This window comes from Morus notabilis, unplaced genomic scaffold (assembly GCF_000414095.1).
Source record: "Morus notabilis unplaced genomic scaffold, ASM41409v2 Scaffold1244, whole genome shotgun sequence".
Lineage (NCBI taxonomy): Eukaryota > Viridiplantae > Streptophyta > Magnoliopsida > Rosales > Moraceae > Morus > Morus notabilis.
Window position 1 is genome coordinate 1 of NW_010361435.1, and position 18313 is coordinate 18313.

The window sequence follows — 18313 nt, forward strand, 5'->3', positions numbered from 1 at the left end:
TATATATATATATATGTATATGTATATGTATATGTATGTAGAAGTACTTATATAAGTACTTGTCTTAGAGTTGTATGATGAAGAGAAAATAAACAAATCAAGGTAATTCATCTTAATTACCTTCTTCCATTTGATTTCCCATTGCATTTGCAAGGCATCCCCAGGGACTGGCCAGGGCTTATGGTCTCCTTTAGTTGCGGCGAGATGCAATACACCATTACCATCACTATCAACCTTCCGAAACACACTTTCATTTTGCGAATGTTTATCCAACAAAAGCTTATACACTTCCGCTTGACGGTTCTCTACCGCCAACAGCACAACTTTCTTCTTATTTTCATCCTCATCATATAAGGCCATAGGAAAGTTTTCGAGGATTCTCTGCACCATTTCTGTGATACCATTTTTTGCGGCAATTAGTAAAGCTGTTTCTTTCTTTATTTTCGAGGATTCTTTATTTTCATTCTCCTTGATCACTGCAACCAATCAAATTGTTGACCGTCAATGACGCCACTACAAGCGTATAGTTTACTTTTTATATGTAATCGGTACTGTTAATTCCTAAACTTTAATTTTAGTCTCCAAAATTTTATATTTAGTATATTAGTCCTTTGAACTTTAGGTTTTTTTTTTTTTTTTTTTTTTTTTTTTTTTTTTTTTTTTTTTTTTTTTTTTTTTCTTTATTTAGGTTTTTTTTTTTTTTTTTTTTTTTTTTAATTTTGACAGTTTTGGTCCTTCAAATAAAATTGACGACGGATAGCTTTAATTGAACAAAGATAATTATGTGTCAATTGCTTGATAACTTAAACGTTATAAGCAAAATTTTCCCGTTCTTGCCATTATTACACGTTAAAAACTATAACATTTTGTACTTGTTATTATGCAATAAATATGTGATTATCTACGTTAAATTTAAAAAAAAAAAAAATTGGTCAACTATAATATCAGAAAAAATGAGAGTTTAAGGACTAATATATCAAAGTTAAAAGTTTAGAGATGAAAATGTCGTTATGCTTAAATTTTAGAGTCTAACAGTGCTAATAACCTAAAAAAGTAACTAATAATTTAAACTATGCATATTACCGAAGTATAAGTTTTGAACTTAGACACAGTTCTATATATGAACAGGAAAAGGAAAGAGAGAAAAAATCTTTAATGAAAATATTTGTGTGTATAGTTAAAAATGAGTATGCAAATTATTATGTTGAAGAATCTAAAGTTAATGTTAGACTATATGGAATGTTTACAATAATAAATTAGTACTCTTGTCTTGTTTGACATAAATGGGATCTACAGTTAATGTTACAGTACTACATGGAATCTAAAGATAATATTCGTGTTTTCTAGGGGTGCTGACGTGGCATATCTCTTAATCATAGCTATACTTGGTACGAAATACAACACTAAATATACTATTAAACAATTTCAGCACTAAAATTTACACTTAGTTTTCCTAATGCTGGAGAGTGTCTTTTCCTATATAAATGACAAAATTTAACCTTGGTATCTTAATTTAATTTCTTCATGCAGTGCCAAAAATAATGTGTCGATATTAAATTTTGACATTTGAATAAGAAAAGCACTATACAGTGTTTTGCTACTTTTGGTGTTAAATTCGGCATATTCGGCATATATTATATTGTAATATTTGGTTTTAAACTTTGACATTTGTTTATTATTTGTGTGTATTGACTTTAATCTGGTGAGTTAATTTTGTTTTTAGTTGGGTTTTTCACTTTCTTTATTATTGTATTTTTTTAATAAGTAAAGGAAATTGTTAATTTCTTATTTGTTACATATCTGTTTAGACGGTGTCAAATAGTTTCTATTAGGACCAAACAAACATTATGCATAAAACACAAAATTAAATAATTAAGTTACATATCAAATATGTTGGTTTCAAAATTTTTTGACCCAAACATATAACATTGTGTTGAAGAGGGTCTTACATACCTTGGGAAACAGGTTCTTTATAATTTTCTAACTGTAGTTCATTGCGACTCCCATCCTCATTTTCTAAGAAATACGGAATGCCCCCTGGGTCATCCATACTACTAACTTTTAGGAGTTCATTCAACACCTGAACTGACCATCGATGCTTTTGTTTCTGTTTTAGTAACTCAGTTATCCACGCATGCCCTTACCACATGAAAGGGGGAAAAAAAGTGAATATTTTCTGCGGTCCAAATATTGTGGTGAATATAATGTAATACTTCTACATGAAAAATAATGTTGTCTTATTGTATTATATACATATATATATATATATATATATATATGATAAGTCTCCTATCTTGCCCCAGTAGTGTTGTTTCTCATACAACATTAGCTTGAACCATTAGATTAAAATAAAAGGGTGAGATTTAATTGGAGGGTAAGCTAAAAAAAGCTCCGTGTACTTGTAGGTTGTGTTAGAATGCTTTTTGATTTTAAAATTAGGAACAAGTCAAATTAAAAAATGTAACCTTTTAGAATGACAGATCCTTTAACATTTATTACCTTCAATTTCTTTTTGAAAGGAAGAAACGGTGACCTTTGTGTAACTTTTTCACACAGAAATTCCAATTCTGACCCAAAATATATGTAACCTTATTTCCTTATTAGTAACATGTTGAGATTTGGTTCATTAGGCCCTCATTGTTGTTTTGGTCTTGGAAATGTTAAGTAAATATACCGGAGGTCGTCGGAGATCGAATTTACTTGACCGTTTCTAGAGATCGCAATGAACTCTCTCTCCAGATCTTTCTCTAGTGATCCTTCTAATTGCGATGATCATTGTTGACGCCGCTGAAGCTGATTGATGACGAAGTGGCGGCTACGTTAGATCTCATATTTTTGTTTTTTAGGTGATTTTTGTAATTTATGAGTTATGTGGTTTTGGTAGAATTTTTTGTATTTGCTGTGCATTATTTCATGATTTTTGTTTTTTTATTGTGATTTTGGTTTCTGATGCCAGTTGGGAGAATTTCTGGATTTTTGAGTAAATATTATAACCGGCGCCGATAGCGACAATGGCAGGGGTGTTAGATCTCATATTTTTGTTTTTCTTGGTGATTTTGTAATTTATGAGTTATGTGGTTTTGGTGGATTTTTGTTTTTGGTATTTTTTTGTCCATTATTTCATGATTTTTGTTTTTTTTTATTGTGATTTTGGTTTCTGACACCGGTAGGAAGAATTTCTAAATTTTTGAGCAAATATTGTAACCAGCGGTGACAACTGGATTTTCAGATAAATATTGTATTTACGATTAAATATAATATTTACTAGTGAATACGTTATTTACTAGTCCCTGACGCTGACGATTGAATTTTTGAGTAAATATGGTATTTCGAGTAAATACAGTATTTCTTAGTAAATATTATATTCACAGGTAAATATAATATTTACCTGTCACAGGCATCGGCGACTGATAAATACGGTATTTACTGGAAGCCGGCTCCCTTAGTCGATTTTTGTGTAATTACGATATTTACTGATAAATACGATATTTTCAAATATGTAATTTCACTCACTCTCCCAACTTTCTATTCTGTAACATCTATGCAGAATATTTTTAAATGTTGAGTTATACCTCAAATTTTGACTTTTCAAGTACATTTATATTTCAAACTCAAACCATCAAATAAATAAGAAATCAACTATAATACTACTATAAAAAAATATTTTTTGAACTAAATTTTATCACGGTAAAAGAGATAAAACATAGGTAAAAAGAAAATAATATTGCGTTTGTAATTTTAATCGCGGGAGCATATACGTATAGGTTTTGATGCATACCTCGTCCAGTAAATACCAGAATTACCCTGTGTAAGAGATTGACAAAATTGTAGCAGTTTGTATAGTTGTCCGGAAATAAGTTACCTGCATAATATCTAGACGTAATTAATTATTTACCAAACCTACAATATTCGATTAGGTACAAGCTAGGATACTATAGAGAAAAATATTGGCTCATTATCATAATCGATGTAGTTTAATTTTTAAAGCTTACTTCCACATAATCTGAAAAAATTATGACATATTAGAACTTTTCAAGAATGTGATCAATAATACTATTTTATTTTTTTCATTAATTTTAAATTTATCATTCATGCTATTAATATTCTTATAGAATGTCTTTTATATTCTACAAGAATATCTTTCTAACAAAATATTTTTCATATTCAGAATACGTTTCTTATTCTATCATAATGTTTTTTAATCGCATAAATAATAGAATAATGAAAGACAATGGTTATTCTTATAATTTTCTCTATATTTATGTCGGTTTGCCTTTGTATTGTGGCAATTACTGATAGGTGTTAACAAGAGTAAAAATGTCTACTAATCATAAATTTTAAATAGAATGAAAAAAATTCTAAAAAAGAAAAAAAATGCTAACTCGTTTACTTTAAAAAATAAGTTAGGACAAATAGAAAAGATTAAAATAGAGCCAAGTCATGTACAACTCAAATTAGGAAAGAAAACAATAATTTAATTAATGTTACAGCATTCCAACATCTTGGATAACTCTAATGTTGATAAAATGTCATATTATGTTTCTTACGTCTATATGTATATGTTATATATGAAATCTTTTTGCTAGAAATGTTATATATGAAATTTACATCTTCAAAGAGGGCCGCGCGTAGATATAAAATCTATACACTTATATACTGAAACTCAAACTTTGTTTTATACTAAAATATATGGTAAAATTATAGAAAACAGAAAGGAATAAGAGTAATTATAAGCAAGAAATGGTTAAACATACTTACATTCATAAATTATTCCTCTCCATGGACCAAGCTTGCAACCACTTCTGAAGGCTGAAGGCTTAGTTGCTAAAACATGAAGAGGGGTAATCCCTTCCTCATTGACAGAATTAACAAGATCAGCCTTGTAGAGATGGATTCTCTGAAATGCCAAATCTGTCGAGTACAATATATACAATTGACAAGAGTGTTTTATATCACTAGTTTGGACTTCATATCAAAATATGGTATATATATAGATAGTTTCTTGTATATGTTCTAGTACATGTTCGTACAACAAACATGTGGTGCTAATTAGACGTGCAATTTTCTCTTTTTACAACAATTTTATTTTACTTTTGTTTAGATGACAACTTGAAAATAAAATGATGTCTTATCTTACCAAGGTACTCCCCCTCTATTGCACAATGCAGAATTGTATTGCCATCGCTTGTCCTCCTAACATAAGGGCTAGAAATATTCTCGTCCAAATACACCAAAGAATTCAGATAGAGGAAAGTGTCCTTTTTGCCATGTAGAGCAGCCATGAAGAGAGGAGTTTCTCCGTCGTTATTCTGAATCTTGACCAATTGCGAACCTCTTTCGATTGATCCGACAATGCGCCTACACATTCGTATATTTCCCGTTGCTGCTGCAATGTGGAGAGGTGTATTGCCTGCGTTGTTCTTGACTTCGAGAGCTCCAGGCACATTGGAAACTGTTTTTACAAGTTTCTCAACGATGTCCTCTTCGCCATCGGAAACCGCAATGTGCAGTGCCGTGTACCCCATCTTGGTGATCTTGGCCTTGTGAGCCACATCGCGTTGTGCCTCGTATATTTTCACAACGTCGTCCCAAGAACCTTTTATGGCAGCTCTGATTTGCCTAATCACCTCCTGCCGCTGCTGGAAACTCGGACTTGAGCTTATCTCTGGAAAGGGCAAACGAGGAACAAACATTTTGGTTTTTATTTTCTGTCTTCGGTGTGCTTGCTCTTTGTAAGTTTAATAGAGCTCACAATGATTAGTGATGCCAATGTTTTTGTCTAGCTAGCAAATTCAGTTATTTATATATGTCTTCCTCACTAGAATATTTGCAATGCGTGAACATTAAGAAATAATTTTGTAAATTAGTAACCTAAAGTAATTGGTATAAATATTATTATAATAGTACGAAAATTGAAAAGTACAAAGAAAAACTTTTTTAAGATGAAAAAATGAAAAATAAAAATTAGCATCATGGAAACGGACTTTATCTAGTAGTCCTTGTAAAAATATATAGACTACCGGTAATCCTTTACTTTACAGCCGTCGTATTTGTATTAAAATCTGTTTGTTCTTTATATACTTTTTAAATCTGATGTGATTTTGACCATATCCAACAGTCAAAAGCTGAAACTACCTATCGAACAGACTATCAGAGAAACTCCCTTTAATATATTAAAGTAAAAGGGAAAAGAATTACAAAAGTTAAAGAAAAATAACAAAAAAGAAAAAGTACCTGAAATAAACCGATCAAAAATGCTTACAAAACATTTCTATCATGAAAAACACAAAACTTGAACTCAATGAAGCTTCCGAGTTAAAGATTCACTCTTTCGCCCAAAAAGACTGGAGATGTCTCGTTAAAATTAACTCCAAATAAAAAAATTCTACGGAAAAAAAAAATCCCCTATACGTTTTACTTGAAACAAAATTTTGCAATATACATCCATTGAAAACGTCTTTTATAAGTTAATTCTTCCCTTTTTCTCTTTTGGTTTTAGAACTAGCGTATATTGTACCAACAGAACACAACGTGTCTCATAAAATTAAAACTATAATACACGACACAAAGAAAAGAGAAAACTGGCGGAATCTGTAGTTAAGAAGAAATATAAAAGTGAGGGTATTACTTGTTAAGATGAGGTTCGACAAAACGTCTTTTATAAGTTAATTCTTCCCTTTTTCTCTTTTGGTTTTAGAACTAGCGTATATTGTACCAACAGGACACAACGTGTCTCATAAAATTAAAACTATAATACACGAGACATAAAGAAAAGAGAAAACTGGAGGAATCTGTGGTTAAGAAGAAATATAAAAGTGAGGGTATTACTTGTTAAGATGAGGTTCGCGGGAGAATAATCTCAAGTACAATTTGTTCCAAAGTGTCTTCCGCAGTATAAACTTTTTCTTACCTAAATGACGTCCCAAAGAGTATAAAAACGAAGAGAATACTCTATGTACGGATAATTTATGACGCGTTTAATTACTGGGAATTGGAGACAAAATTAAGTTACAAAACTCCTTTTTTTTTTTTTATTTACATAAGTTATAGGATTCGGTATTAAAATTGTTAAAAAAAAAAATGGACTCCACCATATATTAAAGAAAGGAAGCCAACACCGCGAGAGGTTCCCCGTGATCAAAACTTAACAGCGAGATGTTGTGAGAAAATCTGCAAGTGCACAGAATCGTAAACAAATAATAAAGTGATTATTAGAGTATTATTTTCACGGAGATTGTGTCTAATTAGGAATAGTTACTAAAACTGGTTAGCTCAAGGATTATTTGAACAATCTATTAAAGAAAAGAAAAATAACAAACGGAAATCTATCAAAGTAAAATAAAAAAGTTCTCTAGGTCTACAATTTCTTTCACCTAATAAAATTCATTCAAATTGATTTCACTATCTAATCGATTAATTTTAATTAGTTGAATTGTTAATCAAGTGCATTAAAATCTCTACTTGCCTCTTTCGATAAACTAACAGATATATTTATACTAACCACACTCCTACATTCCTATGAAGCGTGAACTAGTATAAATTCACTAAGTTAAGGCACTCACTATGACTACACATGTAATATAGATATATTCCTATTCTATTCTCATATATGCTATCGTATTATTAGGCAAAAATTTAAAATCGCTCTTCTAAGTTCATCAAAATTCCTATCATTACCTAATTATTTGCTAAGTAATTAGGAGCAGCGTCACACAAAGTTTCCCTGTGTGGCGCGCCCATATCTTCCATGGAACACAAGTGATTATTTATTTTTAATTGTTAAAAATAGGCAATTTCCAATTAGAATTCTACCTCCTAACACTAAATAGGGGTATTTAGGGAATATAGAAAATACACTCTTTAGACATTCAGTTTTTCCTCTTTTAGAGAAAAGAAAAACCAAGAGAATTTCTTAGTTTTAATCTATGCTTTCTCATGTGTTAAGATCATAGCAGGATTCAAAAACTGAGTGTGTAATCTTTCCATTTGTTTTCTCCAGACATCCACATTTCCTTTCATTTAGTACCGGAGATTGGCACGGAAGACCTAAGAATTTAAAGAAGATGAATCGTTCATTGTTAAAATTTTTTTGAAGTTATCTGATTAATCGGACGATGGTAATATTCTTATTTTCACTTTACATATTTACATAAATTAATGTATTTATAGTGACTCGTTCAAAGTTTTGAAAAAAAAAAATCTTAAAATATATATATTATGCCACGCTTCTGCCATTTACGTGCTATTTGGTTTTTAAAACTAACAATTGTGATTGTAACTGTAATGGTTTGTGAGGGATCTATACAGCTAAATTTGTAGATTTGTGCAAAGCTATTCCAGAATAGATTGAAAAATAACTAGCTGGAACTGGAACCTGAGCTCCTATTGGCTTGATTTGTTGATTAAATTAATAAGACTCCTTATTGATCATCCTCAACTTTGTCCGCCTAAGAGCATGATGTGTTAGAATATAAAAACTATTGTTGACCTACCTCATAACAACTTAAGCTTTTAAAATGGATTGGTAAACTAACATGATATCAGAACACGAGGTCCTGAGTTCAAACTCCCGTAATTACACTATTTATCCACATTTAAATTGTCATCATATATTGGGTTTTTAACACATCTCGAGCTTAAATATTTACGTGTTGGGCTTTCTAATTAATTTACCCACAGATTTGCTCATTGTCCAGCCCACATGTGAGAGGAAGTATTAAAATATAAAAATTATTATTGGTCCACCTCCTAACAGCTTCCAAAAGATTGATAAACTAACTTGATGTGACTTAAGCAACCTCCTCCAACTTGTAATTTAGGTAGTTTCTTATGATAAGATTATAATATATATATTTTTTTTTATTTAGGTAGTTTCTTATGATAAGATTCTAATAATTTTTTTTATGTCCACTAGAAATGAAATGACCTATCCATAAATCATTACCATAGAATATTATTTACAAAATGGAACTATTTATGTGTCGTGATTACAAAAATCAGTTCCAACGTATTCTTTGCTTTTTTCTTTTTATTTTTTTTTTCGTTTTTATTAAAATGAACCTTTAAGTTTGCCAATATTAGTTATCGTCTCTCGCCATTCATAAAAATAAAAAATAAAAATAAAACTTTAAGTTTGCCGACACATTCAAACCATAAAAATTGCATTAGTTTTTTATTTTCCAAATGGCACAAAGTGAGGAAATAATTTACAAAATCCATATAGTAGGAATCTTCTTTATTGGAATTGAATTTCAGGACTGACTCGATAAAAGGGGCACTACCAGCTAAATCAAACTTGTAGCCGAATTCTTTCAGAGCTCTCCATATATATAAATATATATATATATATATATATATATGTTTCTCAAACTTGTATTGAAAAAACAAAATGTTTTTTCATTTCCTCCTCCGAGATAAAACCCCATGAATTTGAGAGCCATCTCGGTTTTACTATGTAAAAGTTTCCACGGCGCATGCGAATGATTGACGAAAGAAAATACCTAATTTTCATTAAGTGATTATATGATTTTTATTGTAAAAAAAAAAAAAGCATCACGACAAATTCGAATATATTAGAAATATCAATTAAATAAATTTGAGATATAATATGTCAACCAAAAATAAGATTAAAAAATTGTAACGAAATGTAACATAACGGTACTCTTATCTTTATTATTGAAACAATATTAATACATGCAAATCCGAATTAAAAGGCCTCTAATAAATACATGACCAACGTAAAAAATATGTCTTTTACAGTTGGAATCGCAAAAAGGACATACATAAACACACACAGACAACTGAGGAATCAGGTAAAGAATCATTCATGGTAACTTAATTACATGAAACCTACCCTTTATTTCTGCAATCGAGGAAACTAGCCAAGAAAAACATAATAATAAAAATAAAAATACTAGACACGTAATGCTTTTACAAAGCCTCGCTAGTAGTAACTTCATGGCAACACTCGTAAACGATGATCTCCCTCGTTTTCATGCTATGGACACCATTACAGACCGGGCAATGAATTTCTTCCGGCATCAGTCCCGCAAAAGACGAGATCTCAAGCCGGCAACAAGGCCAAGTCTCCTTCAATATTTTCTCATGTTGCTCTTTGAAAGTATCTTCGAAACTCTTCTTGCAACTCTCGAGCTTCTCGACCTTATTCAACTCTTTCAGGACCTCCAAAAATGTCGAACCTATTGGATTAAGCTTAGGCCCAAAGGCTCAAAATTAGAAAAGCCCAAAAACTCACGATTCAAGTCCACAAAATTGTGTGGACTAGATTTAACCATGTGACTAAATAGTGGCCAAGTAAAATGAATGACAACAAATTGGTCAATTTTTAGCTACAAGTAAAATGAATGGCTACAAATTGGCGAATCCTCATTTTTTATAATTAAATCTTTTTACACTTGTCTCGTGGTTTTTACCCCGTCTTCTTTGGGAATTTTTTACATAAAATACGATGTGTCTATATTATCTTCATTTTTACTCATTTTTTATTTTACCGCCAGATTTACAAACAGAACCGTGACCGACAATTACCGCCTTCGATCCTTTCATGAGCAAAGCGCACGTATCTCCATTTTTGTAGGAAAGCAACTTATGGATTTCTTGTGAAATTGTTGTGTTAATGCTTTTAAGACTGGCGAAAAACAAGTCTTCCAAGCCACTTCAGAAGGTTTTATGTTCTAAGTATGTGGTCTCCGATCCTTTGCTCGTTACAATGGGACACAACTTAACAGCAAGTTTGTCTTTCAGTTCCTCCACTGCCGTTGAGAAACCTTCTTACCAGCTCTTATGCTTCCTCCATAAAAGAAGACGTAGTTTTCCTTTTCCATCTGTAATTGGTGAATCATTCAATGTAAAAGCACGCACTCTTGGAAATATTGATCTCAAAATTAATTGATCTAAGTTGCAACTTGCAAGTTATGAATCTTAGTTAAGTGTATTTAGATAGAAAAAATAGTTGTTTGCCAGTAATTGAAAAATGATGATTGATTACAGTGTATAAACAATAACCATATATACAAAATTCAAATGTAAATTTATCCATATGATTCTTAATTTACCCGGCTACACGAGTGTATAATTTTTTTCCTTTGTATTTTTCTTTTATTTGGTTCGTCCTTGTGGATGGATTCTACATTTCTTTTTTTCTTTTTATCTTTTTAATAAATTAGAGGTTGGCCTTGTTTGAGTTGCATAGTAGGTGCCGATCTAGTTGGTATATGCTTACTTTCTCTAATATTAGTTCCTCTCATTATTTACTAAAAAAATTATATAAATGATGAGAGTGAATAGTTGGCATTAGAGAAACTCTGCCCCCACTTAACTTAATTAATAAAAAAACTATGAATAAAAATTAAAAGTACTACATCTAAAAGTGAAAAATGCGTGATGCAATTTTGTGAATGTGTGAATTTACCCATTCTTTTAATGCCGTACTAGAGCCATGATCACCAACTAGGGTAAGAGGCCAATTTTGACTTATCAACTTTTTTTTTTTTTTAACAATTGCTCATCAAAAGGAAAGTCCTCCATTCCCGAAACGTTGATGTAGTGAAACGCATTGTAGGTTTCAAGTTTTGCTTGTGAGTTCATCACAAGAAGAATATTAGGCCTAGTTCAATTCGTTGATTTTAATTTTTAATTTGAGCCGATATGTGATTTTATGTGAGAGCTTTTTGTTATAACGAAAAAAGTTAGATGTGACTTTTTGTGAAAACTTTTAATTGTAATAAAATTAAAATTAAAAACTCGAATTAGTGAAATGAACGAGGTCTTAGGCTTTCTCCTGAAGGCCACTTCTCTTTAATGTACCTTATACTTGCTTTATCTGCAATAAACTTGATACTGTATCCAGGGATCTTTGACGGTAGTTTCTCAAACTCATTTTTCTCTTTGTCACTCCACTGATCTAAAATGGGGATCCATAAAATTTTGTTGTGCTCTTGCTTGTCCAATATTATTTTATCATGAAGTTGCTTGAGACAAGAAACGTCGTCACCGGAGACATCTAGGCCAGAAATGAACAAAAACACACGCTCTATCTTCAGCTTATCAAGGTCATTGACCTGTGAGAAAACAGTTTAAGCACACAAATTAGCTAGGAAATCAATTAATTAGTATCAAGTGTTACAGCAACAAAGGAAAAAAAAAAAAGAAGAAGAAGAAAAAAAAAAGTGTACCCAGTTTTATAGCAACAACAAATGTCATGCAACAGACCTTTGAGTTTGTAGAATTATCAATGAGTTGTTGGTTATTACTGTAAGTGAAAAAGATGGACTTTAAAAGCTCCACGATGTTGGTTTCTTGTTGATCAGTTACTTTGAGTATCGAATGGAAATGGTCAGCCTCCTCTGCAAATAAACGAACATCAAATATATAATAAAGTGAAAGCAATTTTTCTATTGAGGAATGCTTTTTTTAAAAAATTAATTATACTCATTATTAAGATAATTTAAGAGCAGCTGACATAAAGAAAATCAAGCATTTTTTGTGATGATCATTAAACGTCATACGGATATCATGGATTTTTTTATCCTACGGAGTCAAATCCTGTGGCTCACTTCGAATGAGAGCAACAACCACATAATTAAGCCATATAAATTGTGTTAAATATATCATTGACATATTTATTTCTACTAATTGGATTAACGCTATTATATTGGTAACATTTTCTCTATTGAGGGACAAATAAAAAAATAACTAAAATATATAAAATTTCCCCGTAAAAAATAGCAAACTTTATAGTAATTATCCCAAATTTTAGTACAATTATCCCTGAACTTGCAAAACAAGTAACCAAACTTTTAATTTTGATAATTTCCCTCCCAACTGCTTAACTGTTGCAATTAGATACATTTTACTAACAAACAACTATTAATTAGATCAGGGAAATAGACATGTGCACCTCGTGTGTGGAGTTTTTAAGGCCTCATTTATTTCACTAATTTGAGTTTTCAATTCTAATTTTGCTACAGTTAAAAGCTCTTATAAAAAGTCACATCTATATATAACTTATATGCTACAGTGAAAAGCTCTCACATAAAAAAAAGTAAAGAGTATTTCTACACACGTGACATGATTGTGCTAGCAACTACAACCACACCACCATGTCAGTGAAAATTACTCCTCTTTTTTCTCTGATATATAATTATAATATGAATAGTATTAGGGAAACTAACTCTAAGCCCAATTGTTATACCAACTTTAAATTTTCCTTTTTTTTAATTAGTAAGTGTTTAAAAGATTGTTAAATCAATTATTTGTATTTTCCAATTAAAAGATAACTTACATTGGTAAAATAAAAGTTTGTACGGCTTTGTATTACCGCTCTTATAGAGAATAAGGAAAACTCTTCTTGTTCTAACATGGATTTATTCCTATAGACACAAAGAGGTAGACTCCACATAGTGGGACTCACGTGAATCCTATAAGTGGGGCTCACTTTTGTGTCTGATGAGCATAAATTCCATCGAGACAAATATGACTGCTCAAAGAATAACCACTTACAGATTACATGTGAGAATCGTGAGCTCGAAAGTTTCCATCACTTCAACATAGTTTCCATCACTTCCATTATTGCTCTAATAAGCTCACTAATAAGTTTAAACTGAACCACTGTCTGCCGTCATCTTTGCTGCAGCACTGAAGACTGAGTAAAGAAAGGAACTCGTTTTAGGGTTGCCATGGATCTGGCAAGCTCTTCATCGGGTTCCGTTGATTGGTAACTCTGAGCCAGCAGCCAAAACTCTCCGAACTCCATGGCAAATGCTGCTAATGTCAACAGTGCCATTTCGTTGAAATTGTAAGTCGACACCAGGTTAAAAATTGACTTTATTGTTTCATGTGCTATTTCTGGTCCACTTTCATTCTTTCATAACTTGATCTGAGTAGACAATATCAAGATAAATTTCTTATTATGTTTGTACCACATCGAATTTTACTCTGGGTATATAAATGGGAAATTAAAGTGTAAAAAAGAATAATAATTTCCTTTCTCGTTTAATCAGGTCTCTACTTATAAAATTAGTTGCGAAAGTTTACTGGGCCTCAAATATAGAAATGAAAAAAGAAAATGTCAATTCATGCATCCATTTAAAGAGGGGTTTCTAAAATGAATGTTGGCAGCAATCCCTAAGTCATCGTTTTCACACCTCTTTTTTAGGCCAATAACGGTGCGAATTCAGTTGAGAGGTGCTTTAATTCTTTTGTTGTCCTCTCTCTTTATTTGTAAGAAAAAAATAAAATGATACGTAAATACAAGAAAGATAATTAATGAATTGCGTTCGTTTTTAATTTATTTACTTTTTTTTAATCCTAATATTACATTTCTTGTTAAATTCCTTTACATACTAAAAGCAACTAATTACAATTAAGAAGTAGATGTTGTTATTAATGCCATGAAAATATACACTTTAGTACATATTGTATGTATGTATGTATGTATGTATGTATGTATGTATGTATGTATGTATAGGGTAAGCAATATTGACCTCACACTGAATTTCCTTGAGTTTGCACATGAAGTTAGTATTATTGTTAAGCGCGGGGATCATCTCCTGATCTTTTGTTCCACGTAATGTGGTTGGCCAGCCTAAAGTCAATTAATACAGCCAATTATACCTTTGTTAAATAACAATATATAAAAGTCTCAAAAGAAATTAAGGAATGGAAAAATATCTATAAATAAAAGGACCTCTTTATTAAGGTATTACATATCTACACAACGATATATATATATATATATATATATATATATATAATACCTGCACAATTTCTTCAACAATTCGAGTTGACCGCTTGAGGATGTTTTGGGCGATAATGAACAGAGAAGTGTGATCAAAATTTTGGTCATCAGCAACATAAATACGTTTACAGGAAAATAATTGGTTGGTGTTATCTTTGTCGTTAGCAACATAAATACGTTTACAGGAAATATTGAAACGACACTCATAGTTATTTGCACCAAAATTTCTACGCTATTTGAGACAGAAAATGAATGGAGGAAAGGATGGAAGAAGTGGTTCCTGTTTGTGGAAGCTCCATTAGCAGGGGCTGCCCTATTTATTGATAAAGTCAATGATGACTCACTTCTCAAAAATAACAAAGATTCTAGCACTAATAGAGGTAATGACAATATGAAAAAGGAGCAACCAGATTACTACTCCAAACGGACAAAAAATCCCATGATATATGCAAAGCCGTTGGAAACAAACATGACAATTTGTTATGCCATTTCAAAAGGATTACCTATTAAATAAAAATCATTTCCTAGGAGTTATTTAGCATATTACCGTTGCCTTTTATTGTATAAATATACATGTCCATACATCTTGCTGGACAATGAAAAGAGTGAATAAATTCAATTTTCTATTCATTGCTTTTTCTCATTCCTTCTCTATATTCCCTTTACAATAAAATTCTTTATCCATATGAGTCCATTGTTAAAGGATTAATGAGCTCGAAAGCAAGAATCAAGATCTGCTGTCTTATTTTTCTATCTCATTAGATATCCCTCCATTTAAATTTTAATATCTCATGAATTGTTTAAATATTTAGTATTTAGTTCTAGTTCTTGTTCATGTTGATCAAATTGTTAAATTTAGATACATGTTAAATAAGATGTGGAATGACAACTAATGAAATTTGAATGAATAAACTAATCAGAATCTAGATAAACTAATTGCCTAATATATTAAATGCATGGGATTCTACCTTAAAAGGTCGACCTGCTAATTGGCCTGCCAAGTAGCTATAGCGGATGAGATTCTGGTTTGAAAAAACTTTTTTCTTCTTGAAAAAGCAAAAAATTTATAAAAATAAAAATAAAAAGAATTAAAATGAAGTTCATGCAAAAATTTCCTCTTAACGGAAAATCAGCAGTCCTCTGATTAACTTTTGACAGGTAATAATTTGCATCAAAATAAGTTTCGGAGTAAAATAAATGAAAGTTTTTTTTAAAAAAATTATTATTTACAGTTCTGATCATTATATCTTCTTTTTCAATATATTATCTAAGATGTTCATACTTTTTTTTGTTAAACATTATTATTCTCTCTTTTTCTTTCTTTTTTTTCTTTCATACTCTTCCTCTCCTATGCGTTTGGATGAAGAAAAGATTGGAAGAGTGCAAAAAGTACAAAGCATCAAAGAGTGATTGCCCTGTTTTTACACCTTTTCTTTCCAAATGAATTGGTAAAATTCTTTTTTCTTTTTTTTTTTTTTTCTTTTGAAGCAAAACGATATCTTTTTTTTTTTTTTTTGAAGCAAAACTATCTTTCTTACTCGTTTTTTTTTTTTTTTTTTTTTTTTTTTTGGAGAATTTGCGATTATTATAGCCAAGAGTTGATTTATTATTTCTTCAAATTAACACTTTTGGAACTAAAGAAGCAGAAATTAAAAAGTGAAGAACTGATGGTAGCACTTCATTAACATTCCACCAAAAAGAGTTATATATCAACTTCAAATAAGAAAAAAAAAAAAACTTACTAATTACAGTAATGGCTTAATCTTTAATTGAACCGAGAGAGAGAGAGAGAGAGAGAGAGAAGAAGAAGAAAAAGAAGAAGAAGATTGTTGGTCTTGCTGTATATTGGTCGTTGTCTTTATAGAATTTGCTGAAAGACAAGGGAAAACAAAAAAACAAACAACAAACGATCATGGCCCAAGGATATATTAGATGCATACCAATATGCCACCGATTTTAAGCATCAGGTCTCCACTAAAATAGGGACCACAAAATTGGACTCCGAAGTTTGGAACTCATTTAATCGGTGTTCTATTAAATAGGTAAATTAGTTGGATATATATTTATATTTTTGGCTTGGAAGATTTGACACGGTAGAATTGCTGCGGAAGATAATTTGTAGTGCTGCATTTTCTATTGCCTCTTGTTGTGTTTCTGCTATTATAATAATGCAGCTAGGTCAATTAATCTTCATCTTTTCTTACAATATCGTACGCAATTAATTTGGAGAAGGATTCGAGATTTCTTTGACGCCACGTTTGGGTGCATCTTTGGAAATTTGCAGTTTAGCAGTTTATTTAATCGGCAAGTGCACAACGAATTTAGTGGGCACATCACGTATTTTCAGCTAGCCACAAAAAATGACTATTTAGGCACTGCTTAAAAATTACTCCAATGGAAAAAAATAAATAAATAAATAAAAAATAAAAAATAAACACACACACGCACAACAACCAAACAAACAAAAATTCTGTAACTAATTAATTATTCTTTTTAATTCTGATGATTTAAAACTAATTAGTCTCATACTAAACTTCAAAACGTAACACCACATAAACTAGCAGCACAAACTAGCAGACCCAAACCAAAACCTAAATCACCCAAACAACCAAATAAAACTTAAGACAAACCCAAATAACTGCAAATCAAGCACCAAATTGAAATAACACTATAAAACCAAACTCCAACGATCCCCTAAGGCTAAGGAAAACAAATTAATTAGCTATAAGCTAAATGGACTGCGGCGACGGAGGCGGCAGTGGCGGAGAAGAGGCAGAACCCCGGGCTTCTCCGAGGCAGTAGCCTTGGAGAACATCAGTCTCTTCAGTGGTAAACCCTAGGGAGCAAAACATGGCAGGCCAGCAGTGTTGTCCAATGGTCCTGATGGCTTCACAACAGCTAGGGCCCAAGTAGGTCTCGCCATTGAGGAAGAACAGAATGACCTCTCCAGTGCATGCTTGAAGCTGGATCAAAGAGTCCCAACAGTTGGATGATTCCTCCTCCAGTTTTAACCTCGCCGCGAGGTTCGATACACTCGCCGTCGTCGGAATTGAAGCTCCAGGCCTTGCCATGGTTACTGCTGGAATACTGGCCAGAGCTAAAAGCGTTGAGAAAAGGAAGAGATTGATCAGAGTAGTGTAAGCCATTTTTCTTTGTTTAAAAACAAAATTAGAAGTAGTATAGCTTGGTTTGGTAGTGATTAAGCTAGTGTTTAATATATATAGAGAATGAAAACAAACGTTACCTGCATGGGAAAGTGAAGAGGATACATAGACGCAAATTAATAAGAATAAGTGTATGGTGAAGGTTATGAGAAAGTGAAGAGACAAAGTCAGTAGTTTTATATACGCAAGTAAATACTAATTAGTAGAGGATTTTCTATAATTAAGGAGTTTCATGATAATTAAATTTGCACTTTTAATGGGCTACTAAAATATGTAGACGTTACTCTATATTTATCATTCAGCCCATGTGTTTGCCTTTCCCATGTGTTTGCCTTTCTTAAAAATAATTATTATTATTATTATTATTATTATTATTATTATTATTATTATT

At 31.4% G+C, this 18313-nt stretch overlaps 2 protein-coding genes across 2 annotated transcripts; both read right to left on the reverse strand.

The window, feature by feature from the left end:
* Positions 1-120: 120 nt before the first annotated feature.
* Positions 121-5693, reverse strand: LOC21385895 (serine/threonine-protein phosphatase 6 regulatory ankyrin repeat subunit B; the record flags this gene model as incomplete). The annotated part of the gene is made up of 3 exons (XM_024166524.1): positions 5138-5693; positions 4759-4911; positions 121-476 (listed from the first exon to the last, which is right to left on the reverse strand). Coding segments are annotated over exons 1-3 (1065 nt in total), but the record flags the coding sequence as incomplete, so codon positions are not given.
* An 11794-nt stretch (positions 5694-17487) lies between these two features.
* On the reverse strand, positions 17488-17904 carry LOC21385897 (egg cell-secreted protein 1.1). Its single transcript, XM_010099497.1, has one exon. The coding sequence runs from the start codon at positions 17902-17904 to the stop codon at positions 17488-17490; it is 417 nt and encodes a 138-aa protein (XP_010097799.1).
* Between the last annotated feature and the right edge of the window lie 409 nt (positions 17905-18313).